This window comes from Eleginops maclovinus, chromosome 4, assembly GCF_036324505.1.
Source record: "Eleginops maclovinus isolate JMC-PN-2008 ecotype Puerto Natales chromosome 4, JC_Emac_rtc_rv5, whole genome shotgun sequence".
NCBI classification, from domain to species: domain Eukaryota; kingdom Metazoa; phylum Chordata; class Actinopteri; order Perciformes; family Eleginopidae; genus Eleginops; species Eleginops maclovinus.
In genome coordinates, this window is record NC_086352.1 from 29,653,003 (window position 1) to 29,670,676 (window position 17,674).

The 17,674-nt window shown below is 40.9% G+C and overlaps 1 protein-coding gene across 1 annotated transcript in view; it reads right to left on the reverse strand.

Moving 5' to 3' along the window:
• The window catches only part of cep89 (centrosomal protein 89), a 71,659-nt gene that overhangs the window by 37,043 nt on the left and 16,942 nt on the right, over positions 1-17,674 (reverse strand). Inside the window, 5 exon segments of the mRNA XM_063880504.1 lie at positions 6,878-6,967; positions 12,888-13,029; positions 14,100-14,267; positions 15,974-16,154; positions 16,744-16,859. Coding sequence (XP_063736574.1) covers positions 6,878-6,967; positions 12,888-13,029; positions 14,100-14,267; positions 15,974-16,154; positions 16,744-16,859 — 697 coding nt within the window.

Sequence of the window (17,674 nt, forward strand, 5' to 3'; positions counted from 1 at the left end):
GCAATTAATATTTCTTTAAAACAATGGTTCTTATTACACAATGTGTAGTGTAGAGATCTGTAATAAGTGGAAGGCAATTGATGATAATGAATACATGAGCACTTCACTCATTTCCTTGTTTTCAGATTTCGAACAGTAGCTGAGAAAATTAGCCAAACTAATCCGATGAGGTAAGTGGAAGAAACATTCACTCCTTCAAATCATAAGACTTTAGCCACTTAAGATGAGGGACAAGAACACAACCTGAGGAATCAAATATCCATGTATCACAGGATTTGGGGTAATTACTGTCATATGAAGGATCTTGGAAATGCTCTCTTTGAATAGTAAGACTCTCCACACTGACGTCAAGCAGTATGGGTCACACAAACCTGTGACCTTGCTATATTTATGCATGCTTTCACTAAAACATTTAGCATTTTCAGGTGATTCAAGCAGAGGGAGGAGCATGAATTTTAATTACACATGAATAATTTAGTCTCAATCTGCTTTCTCTTTATAGCACACGCAATCCTTTTTCAATTCATACCTAGGAAACATCACTATGAGATGATAGGAATCTAGAGACAGAGTTGGGATTAAAGTCTTCAGGAGACCACTACAAAGAAAGCAACTCCTGGAATTTGGTAGCATTTCAGGTTGGTATGAAACGTACGAGCAGAACTTTGATTTAACACTCCCAACTCAGAATCAATCACCTGCTGCTGCAAGAAAGAAAGTCTCATCAATGCCTCCATGAGCTGCTGATTACTGCGGAGACGACTGTGCTTTGGAGAATCTGACTGAAGCAGGTTCAAAGGAAAATAATGTAAAGCATTTGAAACAAAATTTTGATCCCACCCACCATCGTGGTCTTGTCTTGTGGTCTGTTATTGTCAGTAAAAGAGATTGAACTCCATCAACACATTTCACACCTTTTTTGAAGTCCGCAAAATGTGGGTATACATGCGATTGACTAGTGGACTTTGGACCTGGGGTACATTTAATTATTTTCACTAACAATGTCAGAAAAACTGTATTTTCTACTTTCCCTACTGAAATTTTGACCAAGGCCACAAGGGTGGGTGGAGGGGGTCCGGAGGCGGGATTCGGGCAGGCGGCCCGGGGACAAGACAGAGGACAAGGAGGGTGTCTCGGGCGGACGACCCGGGGGCAAGGCAGAGGACGAGAAGGGTGTCTCGGGCTGACGGCCTACGGGCAAGGCAGAGCATGAGACATGCCTTGTGGCAAGGGAACTCTGGAGGCCGTAGACATGGGCGGAGGCCACGGCGAGGGAACGCCTGAGGCCGGAGACATGGGCGGAGACAGGGGCGGAGGCAAGGGCGTAGACCATGGCGAGGGAACTCTGGAGGACGACCTGGAGGAAAGTGGAATAGCTCCGGAGGGCGGCGAGACAGTTCCGGAGGACGGCCTGGAAGGTGGCGAGAAAGCTCCGGAGGGCGGCCTGGAAGGCGGCGAGACCGCTTTGGAGGGCGGCCTGGAGGATGACGAGACAGTTCCGGAGGGCGGCCTGGAAGGCGACGAGACAGCTCCGGAGGACGGCGAAACAGCTCCGGAGGATGGGCTGTAGGATGGGCTGGAGGACGACGAGACGCCTCTGGACAACGGGCTGGAGGACGGGCTGGAGGACGGCGAGACGCCTCTGGACGACGGGCTGGAGGACGGCGAGACGCCTCTGGACGACGGGCTGGAGGACGGCGAGACGCCTCTGGACGACGGGCTGGAGGACGGCGAGACGCCTCTGGACGACGGGCTGGAGTACGGCGAGACGCCTCTGGACGACGGGCTGGAGGACGGCGAGACGCCTCTAGAGGGAAGTAAGGAGCACCTGGAGCAGGAGGCGGCAGGGCCACCGAGGAGACAGGAGCACCAGTCGGCGGGGCCCCAGTTGGTACTGGCATCAGCGGGACCCCCGAAGAGGCAGGAGATGGCTTTGGCGGGAACCCGGGTAGTACTGGCGTCGGCGGGACCCCCGAAGAGGCAGGTGCAGAGGCCGGCAGCACCACCGACGGGACATGAACTAGAGTCGGCGGGACATGAGCTTGAGTCGACGGGGCCCCCGACTGGACAGGGACATGGGTTGGTGGGATCACCAACGGAACGGGTGTCGGAGGGACGACCGACTTGATGGCGTGAGGAGTTGGCGGGACCCCCGGCGGAACAGCTGACGGCGGGACCCCCATTGGAGCAGGAGTTGGCGAGACCCCCATCAGAACAGGTGACGGCGGGACCCCCAACGGAGTAGGAACAGGCGGGACTGGAGGCGAAGCCGGAGTCGACAGGGCAGGCGAGGCTGGAGTTGACTGGACAGGGGAAGCCGGAGTCGACAGGACAGGCCGGGCCGGAGTTGCCAGGACAGGCCGGGCTCGCCAGGACAGGGGAAGCCGGAGTCGACAGGACAGGCCGGGCCGCCGACAGGACAGCAGGGGCTGGAGTCGGCCGGGCCGCCGACAGGACAGCAGGGGCTGGAGTCGGCCTGGCCGCCGACAGGACAGCAGGGGCTGGAGTCGGCCTGGCCGCCGACAGGACAGCAGGGGCTGGAGTCGGCCTGGCCGCCGACAGGACAGCAGGGGCTGGAGTCGGCCAAACTGCAGCTGGGAGCATGGCGGCCTGGGCTTGGCCTGGAAACATGGCTGCTAGGGCCGGAACTGCAGATGGGTACGCGGCTGCTAGGGCCAAAACTTCAGCCGGAAGCGTGGGTGCAGGAGGGTTGGCTGCAGGAGGCTTGGATGTAGGAGGCTTGGCTGTAATAGGCTTGGCTGTAGGAGGCTTGGCTGTAGGAAGCGTCATGGCTGTGACACAAGGTTTAAGGAAAGGGTGCAGGCTTTCTGGGGAATTGACAAATGTCCTTAAATAGTCCGGCAGTGAGTTCTCCAACTATGGCTTAGCTGCCAATTCCCGGCGTGGATGAAGAAGAGCTGCATCCTGAGCCTCTTTAGAACCTGCTCTCCTCCACTCTCCATAGATACATAAAATGTTGTAGGAAAACTCCACAGGAGCATCCTCAAAAAGTACTGCTGGGTCCATTTTTGGGGTTCGGTCGTTCTGTCAGGGTTGGGGAAATTGGACCCAAGTGCAGTAAATCAAGGGGAAGCAGGTAAGGGTCAAAAACTAAAAGCGAACTTTATTCAAAAGCTGTTGACGAAATCACGAATCAAGGGGAACACAGGACATGAAAAACACTTAGCTTCAGACATGAAGGGCGACAGGAACAGGCAGGTAACATTTACAAGATCAGGGAAGAATTGACGACGACCGAACAACAGACAAAAGGGAAACAGGGACTAAATACACATGGGTAATCACAAGACAAGACACAGCTGGAAGGGGGAGGAGAAACACAGGGGCAACAGGTGAACACAATGACACAATCAGGCGCAGGGGATAAATTTCAAAATAAAACACACAACACAAGGACATGACAGATACGAAACCAGGATCATGACATATTGCTATTATCTTGTGAGAAACTGCATTTAGTTGTAGTATAATTTGCAGTCACTAAACGTCCAACACCATGCTTAAATATTTATCTCCTTTTAGTTGTTTTATAGGCAAGGTTGAAAGGCCTCTGAAAAAACTGATTTCTGCACATGTAAATGAAATAAGCTGGCAGGAATAATAATAATAATCAATCAGACTTGTTTGAAATCAAAACGTTAGGTATGCCCTGAAAGACTTGATATGTCAAGATGATGGACCCTGGCTGGGCCAAATCCCATTTTAAATTAAAGGACGATATAGCACAAACGGAAATTGCTTTTAAATAAGAAAATACATTTTTTTTTTATTGAAGCAAAAGGACATGAAGTATTACCAAATAAGTATGTTAATATATTGCAAACCTCCTCCTTGCGATTCGTCTGTAAGTGTTTGAGTGACGGACCAAACATATATTTTATGCTAAAAAAAATTGCTGTTAGTCAATAGACAAAAGATACAATCATTTGAATACTCTTTTGTATTTGTCATTGATGTCAAAAGAAGGTGTTTCTATCGTCTTACAAGGGATTTATTAGAATCAAAATATGTACATAAATTAAAGTCAAATGTTTCATAAAATAAACTGAATTTAAATATTTCTATGAACAAAAAAAGTTCAAAAACACAAAAATGTTACTAGCTTGTTTAAAGTGAAGCTTTAAAAAGTTACTCATAAAAATTGCAAGTAAGATAAAATAAGTGAAGATAGAAAATATAAACATTTAAATTCTAGTAGGCGCTACGGCAAGAGGTTACTGTGGGGCAAAAAAGTATTTAGTCAGCCACCAATTGTGCAAGTTCTCCCATTTGAAAAGATGAGAGAGGCCTGTAATTTTTATCATAGGTATACCTCAACTATGAGAGACAAAATGAGAAAAGAAAATCCAGGAAATCACATTATAGGATTTTCAAAGAATTTATTTTCAAATTATTGTGGTGAGATCTTGCGTGGAGCCCCAGATGGAGGGAGATTAGCAGTGGTCTTGTATGTCTTCCATTTTCTAATAATTGCTCCCACAGTTGATTTCTTCACACCAAGCTGCTTACCTATTGCAGATTCAGTTTTCCCAGCCTGGTGCAGGTCTACAATTTAGTCTCTGGTCTCCTTTGACAGCTCTTTGGTCTTGGCCATAGTGGAGTTTGGAGTATGACTGTCTGAGGTTGTGGACAGGTGTCTTTTATACTGATAACAAGTTCAAAAAGGTGCCATTAATACAGGTAACGAGTGGAGGACAGAGGAGCCTCTTAAAGAAGAAGTTACAGGTCTGTGAGAGCCAGAAATCTTGCTTGTTTGTAGGTGACCAAATACTTATTTTACCGAGGAATTTACCAATTAATTCTTTAAAAATCAGACAATGTGATTTCCTAGATTTCTTCTTCTCATTCTGTCTCTCATAGTTGAGGTAGACCTGTGATAAAAATGACAGGCCTTGGATTGGGCATTTTTCCATTTAAATCATTAACTCTTAAAATGTGAATGGTTTTGATATTAAATGAAGGCACTGGCAATGAACGTCTTCACTCACACAACATTGATCGATCACACACACACACACACACACACACACACACACACACACACACACACACACACACAGGCTGTTGCTATAGAGACCCAAATAAAACGATCTGTGAGATTTGGTCTTGAATAACAACAGCTGGGAGAGAGGGCATTCACACTTCCAGATTAATGACATGTTGACAAACTGACACATAGAAAAACTGCCCTAATTAGTGTTGCAGGACAACCGTCAACCCCCCTGGTAAAAATCAAACTGAGATGGCATTGTCCAGGTATAAAAGGTTGCCATGGTGATTCGCTTGAATGATTTCTATGTTGAGTTATTTTTAAATATTAAATTACGAGGTGATGTTAATGATCCAGTGTGTGGGGGTTGGGGCAGAAATGGAATATAATTATCTTCAAATAAGCCCTATTTTATCTACATGGGGTATTAATGGGTTTTTAATGTCTACATGTTACAGCATGTTTTACCTTAACTTCTTAAATATTTGGATTGGATCTTTTATTGTACATTTTTATTGAATGTAATAATATATACAATTATATAGATATTTATAGATACATTTATTAATATGTTTTTATTTATCTTCAAATGTATTTTGTTCAAAATTGGAGCAACTCAAAAAATATAATTTCCCCCGGGATAAAGATTCTCCATTTGCCATGTTTAACCATCCTACAGAATCCCATAATAGACATACCAATCCGTGACTTTATACAGTGCCTTTTGCTTTTTAGGTTCTGAAGTACCGTGTGTTTTCCAACATGCTCCTAAATGAAGGGGGAGCTGAGGGGTATTCAGTTGGTTGCAACCTAAGGTAAGCCTTAATAAATATTAAAAATGAATACGTTTTGGAAAAGAGGCGGCTATGAACAAATAACAACAACAGATTTTTTAAAGTTGTAAAAACACAATAAATGACACTGAAAACAAGCGCAGTTGTCAACCTGGGCCTGATGGTTGTGAAGAATATAACATACTTTTTACTCGGAAATGCTCTATAATATAAAATTGCCTGTACCACTGATATCATTAGCCTTAGACAAGAAATATAATAGGGTGCTGCACATGAGTTTCTGATGGGGGATTTACCGGTGGTAGCATAAAGCAGCATTCAACAGAAGAACAGTTGATCAATCAAGCAGTGTGTGACTGCCTGTAAGGTCCTGTCCATTAGCAGGGACATGGGCACACAGCACACACAGCACCGTGTTATAAGAGCTGACACCGTGATCTCTTCTGATCTCAAGCAGAGATAGTGAAACAATCCAATATTATTTGATTTAGACTACCCAAATGAGATGATATCCTGCTGTTCTTTGTCATGTATTATTGTAAACTAAATATTTTGGAAGTATTTGGAATTTTGGTTAAAAATAACAAGACATTTGAAGATTTTAAGTCTCTGTGAAGTGTGTTGGCAGATTATTTTCATGAACGGAACAAAAATAATGGATTCAAACGTTATTGGTAGATGCATCCATAATGAAAATAAGCCCATGCTGCTTTCATTTCTGGTGATTTCTCACATTGAACAGGCTGAATGTGTGTCTGCGATAAAGATGTGAAAATGAAGTCCTTAAAAGTCAATGAGCTCAGCTTGAGAGAATCTGAGAGACCCAAGTGTTCATTAATCTGTGCTTTCTGAGAGGTGCAGAGCGACAGTGGAAGTGGAAGTGAAGTGGGCTGATCAATAGGGAATAGATTGGAGAGTTATCATGGGCAAAATTAACTTCAGGTACAATGCTGTGTTCAACGTGGTCCCTCCACAGTTAGGGCATCATTTAGCGGCGCTAGAACAAACAGGAATCTCAAATGACAGTGGCGTCAATTGTGGTGTGAAAGTGACATTTAGAAAAGGAACTTACTTTGACTTCTTCCTGTAGTTTCCCGAATCGAACTGTGCCTTTTAGAATCCTGCTGACGAATCCCTGTTTTTCCTGCTGAAGAAGCGAAGCCTGGGGAGGTAGAGAGGGTAGACGGGGGGTTACTGATCTAGGAGAGGTACACGGGAGGGGAACGCACAGTTGGAGGAAGGAAGTGAGGCATTAAGGGAAAGGTGGATAAAAGAGAAGAAGACTGTTCAAACTGTTGCCATTAAACAGTATCACATTTCTTACCATTACATGTTATTTAGCTTCAATATGGTGATGGGAAGACGTATTTTTGTAGGCAAACCTGGAATTTAGCATGGCAAGAGCTCCCTTGACTAAAAGCAATGGGAATTTTTGCAGAAAATAAGACCTGTGGCAAACAAACGTTTTATTGAAGCGTCAATGAATCACTAGATGTAAAAGCTGTCAGAACTAATTTCAGGCATCGAACTCAAAATGTTGAAAAAAAACGAGGGAAATACAAGTATTAAAATGCTGACTTATTTATGGGGTTATTCCTAAACCGTAGACATGCCTATTGGAGCAATTTGTAGTTAAGTATCATGCAGAGGAAACATTGACATGATGACTGTAGGAATGGGGATTGAGCCACTGACTACCCCATTACCCCTCTAAAGCCCCCCTACACTCTGAAACATTAGGTGTGCAGCAATGACATAAGAAAGATGCTTAAACGTTCCCTATTATGCACATTTTTAAATGTATTTTATACATAAATGTATCCCCGGTGTGTAAGAGACTCCCAAAGTGTCAGAGAATACAACCCTCTCTCTTTTCCTCCTTACCCACATCTCTAAAAACGGGGGAACAAACAAGCTGATCCAGATTTGACGTTCTTATGACGTTATAAGGCAAATGTGGGCTGGCTTTACATTGAACTCCTGGCAATGTTCCACCCACGTGACACGCCCCAACCTATCGTACCCCACATACAGTCGGCGAGCTGAAACCACTCTGTTTTGGAAGTAATATGGTCTGCGTTTACATTAGCAAGCATCGCTAACACTCAGAGCTAACGCTGTACTGGAGAGAGTATGTGTAAAGAAGCCGGATATAAAAAGGTATTGTCCTTGTGGTAAACCCCGCGAGAGAGAAACGTTTGCGCTCCGTACGGTTTCAGAAATAATGCTTTATGTGGTTTGGAACATAATATTGCTTTCAATCCCGGCAGCATTTAGTTTTCTGGCGGTACAAATTTCTCTCTTCAGACAGAGAGCTGCATGTGCTCCAAAGGGGCGTGGCCAGCTTCAGCTCAACTCAGATTTAAAGTGACAGTCACAGAATCAGCACTTCTGGAACAGGGCTGAAATAGAGGGGGATGAGGCATGCTACAATGGGGGATCTGTTTGGTATTTTGAGAAAAACACTGACATATTTTGTATAGATATTGCCCTACAATATATTGTTCAAATATAGCATAATAGCAGGCCTTTAAAGGATACTTCAAAACAATGGTGAATGGTGCACAGATTGCCACCTTATAAATGTAACTGGTGTATGTAGAGCACTTCATCAAATACATTTGACACATGTTTTACATTAATTGGTAAGTAGCATTAGTACGGACTGCATTATTTGCAGGATTGCTTAAGGCAAACCTTAATGGAAATGATATGTGTTTTTTGTATTGTACCCACAGGATGATGAGTGTCTTTTATATTAACATAAATACAATTATCCTTGAGGTCGCTGTCATTGAAATTATGATTAAATCGATCGGCAAGTCATCTTTTAATCTGCCAATCACAATAACACCGTCACTGACAGCAGGCATGCACACACACCGTCATTGCCACCCTTTCTCTTCCTGATAAATCAGTTCTTGTGAGCTTTAGACATGCTGCCTCTGAAATGTTGTCAGTCTGACCTTCCACACACGATGGGCTCTTGTTTATTCCCTGAAAAACCAGCTTTGGCAAACTCCCTGAATCTATTAACATTTACCGGAAAAACTTTCTCTGGTCCCCTGATACAAACTGAGCCAACCGAGCCAAGGACATACTTTAAAGTTCTATCTGTTTCCCATTTCCTCTACTGCTGTTTTTCATAAAATCAACCAACATAGATCACCTCTTCTATCATGTTTGAAATGTAAATCAAATTAACTAACCTAGACAGGTATCAATGCTCTAAAACATTAAAAAGGTGCCATGTTGCAACATAAGTCTTCTGTTAGTCTATACAATACTCCACAATGAGAAAAAAACACATCTTAAGATTAGGGCTGCACAATTGGAAAAAATTACCTACTTGCAATTTTCAATGATTTTGCAATCGTGATATTGTTAACAATATTAAAGCGAATGACCATTTTCGGAAAAATTATTTACTTTACCATTTAAAACTCTATTCAATGAACACTTATCATGCAAAATGCACTTTTTGCTCTCTTTTATAAATAAATATGTCCCCGGTGTGTAAGGACACTCACAAAGTATCAGAAAATACAACCCTCTCTCTTTTCCTCCTTACCCACATCTCTAAAAACGAGCTGTTCCAGATATGCTTCGGTTATGAAGTCATATCAGAAATGTGGGCTGGCTTTACATTTAACTCTTGGCAACTTCCCACCCACATGACACGTCTCAACCTATCGTCCATAATATACACGAGCTGAATCCCCTCCGCAGCACCTCTGTGTGTCTGTATTCAGCAGGTTGTCTGCAGGAGGGACTTAGAGTTGTTGTATATGTAACGCATATAATGTCTCTGTTCTAGTGGCAAACACTGAGAAGTGTTTTAGAAATAATGCTTGATGTGGTTTGGAACATAATATGGGGTTTAATCACGGCAGCATTTAGTTGAGTTTCTCCGTTAGAAACTTCTCTCTTCAGACAGAGAGCTGCATGGCTGCAAAGGGGCGTGGTCAGCTTCAGCTCAGCTCAGATTTAAAGCGACAGTCACAGAATCAGCACTTCAGGAACAGGGCTGAAATAGAGGGGGATGAGGCATGCTACAATGGGTGATCTGTTTGGTATTTTGAGCAAAACACTTCACAGACAAGTTTTGTATAGATATTGCCCTAAAATATATTGTTGAAATATAGCATAATAGGAGACCTTTAAAAGAAGAAGATATTTTATTGAGTCTGTTGAATACGTTTTTTGAAGCTCAGGAATTCTCTCGGGCACCTCAGTATTTTATAATTTGTTGCCTTTTCCAAATATTGCGAACAATGCCATTTGGAGAGTGCGCGCATCTATATTGTGATTTCAATATAATTTTGAATTATATATTTAGACGTCAAAATGTCTGCTGTGTATGTAAAAGGTCTATTGCAAGCACCTCAGTAAAGTCAGAGGAGTGTTTAATCAGTCACACTTATCCTATCACCTGGGGTTATCTCCCCTGTATCTCACTGCTGACATGGGGAGTGCATCAGGTGGCAGGGAAACTGCACCTCTCTGAAAAATGACACAAACAACTCCTGGCAAAAAAACAAAAAGGTCCCAGAAAATCTGCCCTCTGTCATCAGCCACATGCTGCACGGCTGCTCTGTATTACTCAGCTGCTCCCTTCTGTTCAGGGGAGCTTTATCGGGGGTTCGTCAGTTTGACAGATTCCTGCCTGCTGGTTTATATTCTGGGAGACTGCCAGTGCTCCTGTGGTTGTTTTTCTAATCCTTCCTGCTTTCACATTGGAACAAATTACCAAGTAAATTGCCTTTTAACCATACACAAGATTTGGTGGCTGCATTTAAGTTCAATCAGCTCTTACAAACTACAACAGCCTGAAGGGTTAGTAAACACTGCAAATCATGTCTTATTTGCAAAAAGCAGTATTAACATAAATTAGAGCAGAAGAGTATAGTACGGTAGTTAAAAAATACATTCAAAATACTTAGTTGCACCTTATAATCAACATACCATGCTATATTTATTTGTATATTTCCATTGGCTTAATCTGTTTGTATTACGGGAAAAACTGGTGTGATTCCATGAAACTATCTGGAAAGGCGTATTATAGTCAAAGAAAGAAGTATTAACGTGTATGAAAAGCAGTCTTCAGATAAACATGTATTGTTTACTTTTGTCAGCATAGGACTGTTTTTGCTGCTTATCCTGCCTGGGAAAATTAAGTTGAAGTCAAGTGGAGATGCTTCTGAAGAAGATATCAAAGTGTTGTTTAAACGCTCTGAACAATAAAGTATGGCTTCTCTAGAGTTTTCATGTTGTTTCCACATGACGACTCAAAGCTCATGAAATAAAGAAGTTGGAATAAGGGTTTCCATACTGTTAAAGAGAGATACAAAAGTGAAAAAATTCATAGGCCGACCCGGATAGTATTGCAAAGGCTCCCTTGACAAAAAATAAATGGAATCTTTCATTGGATTATTGCAGACAACGAGGTCTCTGGCGAACGCACATTTAAGATACTCATGCATATTGTTCAGCAGGATAACCACCACATTTTAACACCCCCTTTATAAAAGTTGAAGTGTAAATGCAATAGCTAGAAACCATTAACAGTCGTCAGGCTATGATGGGACTGCTTCACGTCACATGACTTCATGTTACCACCGCTAAAATAAAGGCGACCTGTGATCGGCCTGATGACGTTCCATCCATCCATCCATCCATCCATCCATCTTCTCCTGCTTATCCGTCAGGGGGGAGGTAACAGCTCCAGCAGAGAGCCCCAAACTTCTCTTTCCCTGGCCACATCAGCAAGCTCTGACTGGGGGATTCCAAGGCGCAGAAAAACATACGAAGGGCTGGGCCCCTCACTAGAGGTGAGTTATACTGCCTCATTAGTTAAGTTATAAGTTAGCAAAGCCTATCAAATGTAGGTAAATTATGCTTGATACTTAAATATGCTTTATGAAAAAAAAACAGAGCTCTCCATAGGGTTTCATTTATGTTGTAAGTAGCTCATTCCTTAAAACAGAAGCCTCAGTTTGCTTAACTGTACAGTTGGAAATATGAAGGTTATTTTTCCAGCTTGTTATGCAAATAAGTTATTGGGCTTTTTTCTTATCAACTAAGAATTGTTAGAAGATGTTTTGCACATTAATTGATTGAATTTCTTTGAAAACTGGACTTATTAACACATGAATACTACTGTGTAATATATTTGTACACATACTGTATATTTAAGAAGGACAATAGAAGACAAGTACAAGTACTTAGGTGTGGGCCATATTTCATTATACTTTTTTTTATTTGCTAAATGCCGATTGAAAATGGCCCGCGGGCCGTAGTTTGGTCATCCCTGTCGTAGAATAAATTGAGAAAATCTTGGAAGCTTTTGTTAACCACAGATTTTATATCAGGCATCTAAAAAAAAAAAAAAGTTGACTTCGAGACGAGGGAACTGTGTAAAACGCTGACTAATTTCCAGATTTCAGGACTCATTCGTGCACCACTCTACACCCTCCGAGGAGTACGTGAAAGCATCACTGGTTTTGGCTTTGGATTCAAGTTTGCTAACAAGGGACTAAATGAGACTAAGCATCGATAGCACTTGTAAATTGGAAAAATCCATTACGAATGTAACTTGTAAATTGGAATTACTTTTTAATTTTATGCATTGTGTGCATTCCCTTTCTCTAATAGTGTTTTATTTTTTGTGTTTTGCTTTACTTTTGCTGTAACAATGCAAACTTCCCCTCTGTGGGACGTATAAAGGTATTAGGATTCTGACCACGCCAGATATTAGCCGCCTTTAGCTTAGCGGAGGTGAGATGAAATCATGTGACAGTGATGTAGTTTGTTTGTCGTCTAACATTAGCTACTTATTCAGGTTATTACGCTTAAAAAATAATAAAGCGGTGTGAGTATGTGGACGACTCAAAAAGTTGAAGTATCATAAATGTTTTTCTTGCAATTTTCCAAAATCCAATGGAAAAACGATATTGCTAGCAAAAACCTCACCACTGCTCCACTTAGTAGGGTGTCTGCTGTAGTTACCATGCTATGCTATATGCTACCATATATGTGCCATGAAGAATATATTAATACAGTATCAGGAATATCAGCTATACCATCTTTATGAGCTGGTCCCTCTCCTGGGAAATGTGCTCGGCCACAGAAATGATAGCTCCCATGTAATGCCGAGTCCTTTCCTCCTTCACCACACACTCTTCCTTCTGTCTCTTCAATACACTCATCTTCCTCTCGGCCTTCCTGGATGATGGAGAGATAGGAGGGAAGAAGACAAATGGTCAAACAGATTTCAAGGAAAAATATGTGGAGAGAGAATCTCAACGAGGAAATGAACGATGGCTAAATAAATAGGAGGACAAGGGAAGAGATTGAGAGGAAATAGGAGAGATATGCACCAGGGGTTTTAGGAGAGGAACAGGACAGAACACAGAGTTGGGTGGATTATCTCTTGAGACACTGCCGTCTTTATGCGAGAGGGCCGCAGACACTGCTGGTTAATCAAACACCTTCAGACAAGTTTCACACTTCAGAAAGAGAAAGTCCACAATATATTAAGTTGAGGTCTGCAGGGAGCAGAGCGAGGTGGCTGAGGACAGAACACATTTTAGGACAGATGTTATCCTGGACCAAAATAAATTGTGTACTGTAGAACATTGTCTACTACAGTAAGATGTGCAATGATGTTGAAGAGGCACTCTTCATTTTCAGCTTAGTGATGTCTCACCCCTTTGCCTGTCACGTACAGTATGTGGACAAACATCCACAAATGTTACCCGTTAGCTTTTCCCCCCAATCATACGCCTCTTTAAATATACTTACATTATTATTATTATTACTTATTTAATAATATATAATAATAATAATAGTAATAATAATAATAATAATAATAATAATATTATTATATTATTATTATATTATTATTACTTATATAAAATATTATTAATTATATAAAATAGGATAACCTAATAGGATAATAGGATACTTATATAAAATAGGGTAACCAATGGCAAGTTCATTTATTGTCTATATTTTATAAGAACATGGGAAAGAAGAAGTGGAAAAAATAAGGAGGCATCAACCATTCAAAAATGTCAGAAGATTAGAAACAAAGAGACAAGATGTCATGTAATATGGAGTACTCAGCATCCATTTAAAGAGTGCGCGTGCGTGCAAGAGTTTCTTGGTTTAATGTAACTTTTGGGACAAATACAAAATGATGTTACATGTTGAAATGTTGAATGTAGGTTCGTCAAACCCACACCCAGTTAAGAAAATAAATGGAATAAAAAATGTACAAATACAAGTGCTACCTGTTAGCTTGTTGGGTGAGCTCCTGCTCGGCCTCCATTCTCTTTATATCAGCCGTCAGGTTGGCTTTGTCCAGAGCCAGACTCCTATTCTCCTCTTGCAGGCTGGACCATCTGATAAGAAAGTCGTCCATCTCCCTCTTGTTCTTACTCTCCAGTTGCTCCAGTTGTCTGAGAGGCAAAGGGCAGATCGTACAGCAAATTTCAACAAATCAACACAGTGTGCACTATCAAAATGAGTGCATGCCATAACTATGGAATGCACAAGCCTGCAGGGATTTTGTGTGAATTTTCAAAAACCTGCTAGGCAAAGTACGCACACACATTTATGCACCATGATTCAACCAAGAAAATTCAAAGTGCTTTACAAAATACATAATTTTTAAATGTCCATTAAAAGGGCCCCATTAGGCTAATTATCTGGTTCATATTTGTATTTTGTGCCTCTACTGTGACATGTTTACATGGTTGAATGTTCAAAAGGTGGGGGGAGTGTGTGGGAGAGAAACTCCGTCTTGAGGAACTTGAAGATTTTAGCCTTTGCAGACCATTTACATGCACACAAACCGATGTGATACATTACAGGAAAGGGAAACCCCCAAAAGCATAATAGCACCCCTTTAAAAAATGACACTGAGTAATGAAGTATTTCTCAACACTTTTCTAAAGAAGACAGTCATGAAACAAGAAAAGTATCCAAAAAAAGTAACAGTGCAAGACAGAAATAGTTTGATTTAAGAGAAAGCAGCTGCAGTTTTCTGGGAGTTTGTTCCAGATGTATGGAGCCCAATGAACACTGCTTCTCCAGGTTCAGTTTCTCTGTCGGGACAGAAAGCAGACCTGCATGGTTTGTAATGTAGCTTAGAAAAATATGTCAGCCCCAAAAACCTTTCAGCACTTTATAAACCAACAGGAGTATTGTGAAGTCAATTCTCCAACAGCGTAAACACCTTAAAACGGGACTGATGTCATCCCCTTACTTGGTGTTAGTGAGCATTTTAGCGGTCTGAAAGCGCTGCAGCTGGCGGATCGATTCTCTTTTGTTTACTTGTTTCGATTAACTAATCAGAGTTTAATGTTGAATACCACTGGCGTTCTTTCACACCTTTATCAAATATAACTAAAGCATTGCAGGTAGAATTCTGATCAATTTATCTGTCACATCCCGGAGCCGCTCTCTAATGGAATTAATAATGCCACGCTTCAGGCGCTACCCTTTTTTGTTCCCCTCGTTTCATCTGCTAAAAATCAATTGTAACTGAATTACTTACAAACTAAACTCAAACTCTTAGAGCTTTTTTTGACCCAGTTTTATGTTGTTATGGTTTTTGGGCAATATTCTTTCCCAAAAAGAATTGCACTGTATTTTTAAGAAACCTAAGATTTAGATTTCTCATAGATTGACCTTTAAAACATTAAATATTAAATAACAAAATGTTTTTTTCCTATTCTCAATGTATAGAAAAACTAAATAAAACAGTTGTGAAGGAATAAGATGTAAAGAAGTAAATAATAATAATGTATTTACAATATTTATTTTACAATTATTATTAAATTATGAAATGAATAACGATGACAATTATTATATTATTTGTGTTGTATTATTGTAATTGATTCTTAATTTATTAAATTTGTTTTGCCTATACTCTAAAAGAAACAGTTGGAAACAATAAGATGTAAAGCCCAGGCATTTGGGATGCTTTGATGGCAGCATAAAAAGGAACAACCTTGGACAAACAGCAAGAAAGAATGGGTGTAACCCACTTGACAAAATGTAGCTCTTCTCTTTTTGTCCTTACTTCACGAAAAAAAGTTTCCCAGTTTATGAATAATTTAGAGAAACACATTTTTGATCAAGCAAGACATTGTAGCAGTACCGTCTGAGTTTCCCAGCGATGCCGCAGTGTTCGTCCCAGGTGATGGCATCCTTCAGGCGGCCCTGCAGAGCTTGTACCTCTCTCCCGTTTTTCAGCGCCTCTCTCCTGCTCTCTTCCAGCTCCTCTTGCAAACACGGCTTTTCTGCCTCTAACAACATCAGCTGCTTCGACACCTTGGAAACTACAGGGAGAGGATGGAGAAGAGTAAAAATAAGATGAAAGAAACAGAGAGAAAAACATATAATGAAAATATGACGCATTGCTGTAGATGGAACTACCCAACTGTATATACAAGAGTTTCAATTAGCACAACCTTTCCTTTTCTCTAATGTGTTAAATAGGTTTTAGTGCATGTAAATGTCCCTCTGGAGGGATTTTAGCCTATATAAAATGATGCTTAATGTTGATAACTTCAAGAACGTCTGAAGATCAGTCTGGATTGATCAGTAAATGTCTATGAGTGATCTAAATCTGTCCACAGCTCACAGTTTATTAAATCCCTGCAGCCATCTGACAGGACCCCAGGGCTGCTACACAATCTCCCACCTCAGAACCTGACACTGTTTATGCTCGACACGTCAGATTTCATTAATCCTTTGCTTCACAGCCTCCTTTTATAAATGTGTATTCACTCTTAAAAAGGCACATATTAAGATATAAAGTAATCATTGAGGGCATGAAAACTGTTCTTTCACTGTTCTAAAATTGTTTCTATTAACTATACATATGAAAAAATAAAACATAATCTTGCTTCGGGTTAGTTATTGTACCTTCAGCCTGGTGTCTGCTGTGGCTGGCCTTGGCCTTAACGTGCTGAGCCTCCAGCTGATCCAGCAGAACCTGGTTCTCCTGCAGAACCAGGAGGGCCTGCTGTTGTATCTGATGACTGGAGAAAAAGAGAGATCTTTTAAAAACCTTTATTTAAAATAAGTTGGAAACAAAACATTGCCATAAATATAAACTGTAATTCAATACTTCACAGAAATATGTATTTAATTATACTACATTAATTAATATTCTATATTGATGTTCTCTACGATCCTTCTTCCATCCTCTGCTACAGAAACTCATTAAAATAACACCAGACAGAAAGAGGGATTATTTCTATTACAGGAAGCTGTTATAATATTGCACAAATAAAAAATATTGCCTTATTGCTACTTAACAGGTAATATATATATATATATATATATATATATATATATATTTTAAATTGGGTCTGTACTGAAAGGTTTGTATCCTTGAGGCTTCATTAATAACTTTGGCATTCACATTCTAAATCAATATTCAAAAGCGGCACAGCTTTTTCCTCTTTCTCGACATGCATTTGTGATCTCTGAGTGACATCAGAGAGAGCATTAGCAGAATACCAAACAGTATTAAAACTGGATCAAAAAGAGGTGTGCAGCGATGACGTATTCTGTAGTCATGGGCTCCTCCACTAAAAGCAATGGGGATTTTCCATAGGATTTTGGAATATCACAAAAAAGAAGATCTATAGTAAACAAACGTTTATGACACCATCAAATGTTATTGAGCAGGAAAATCTCCAAATGTTATCGCAACTCAAAGCTTCAATGCAAATGGCAGAGGTAAAAGCCTAACGTTAGGCTGTAAACAAGCTCCATTATTATTACAGAGAAAATCACCTCTTTTGTTAACTGGACGTATAACTTCACACTGAACATTTTTAGATTTTAG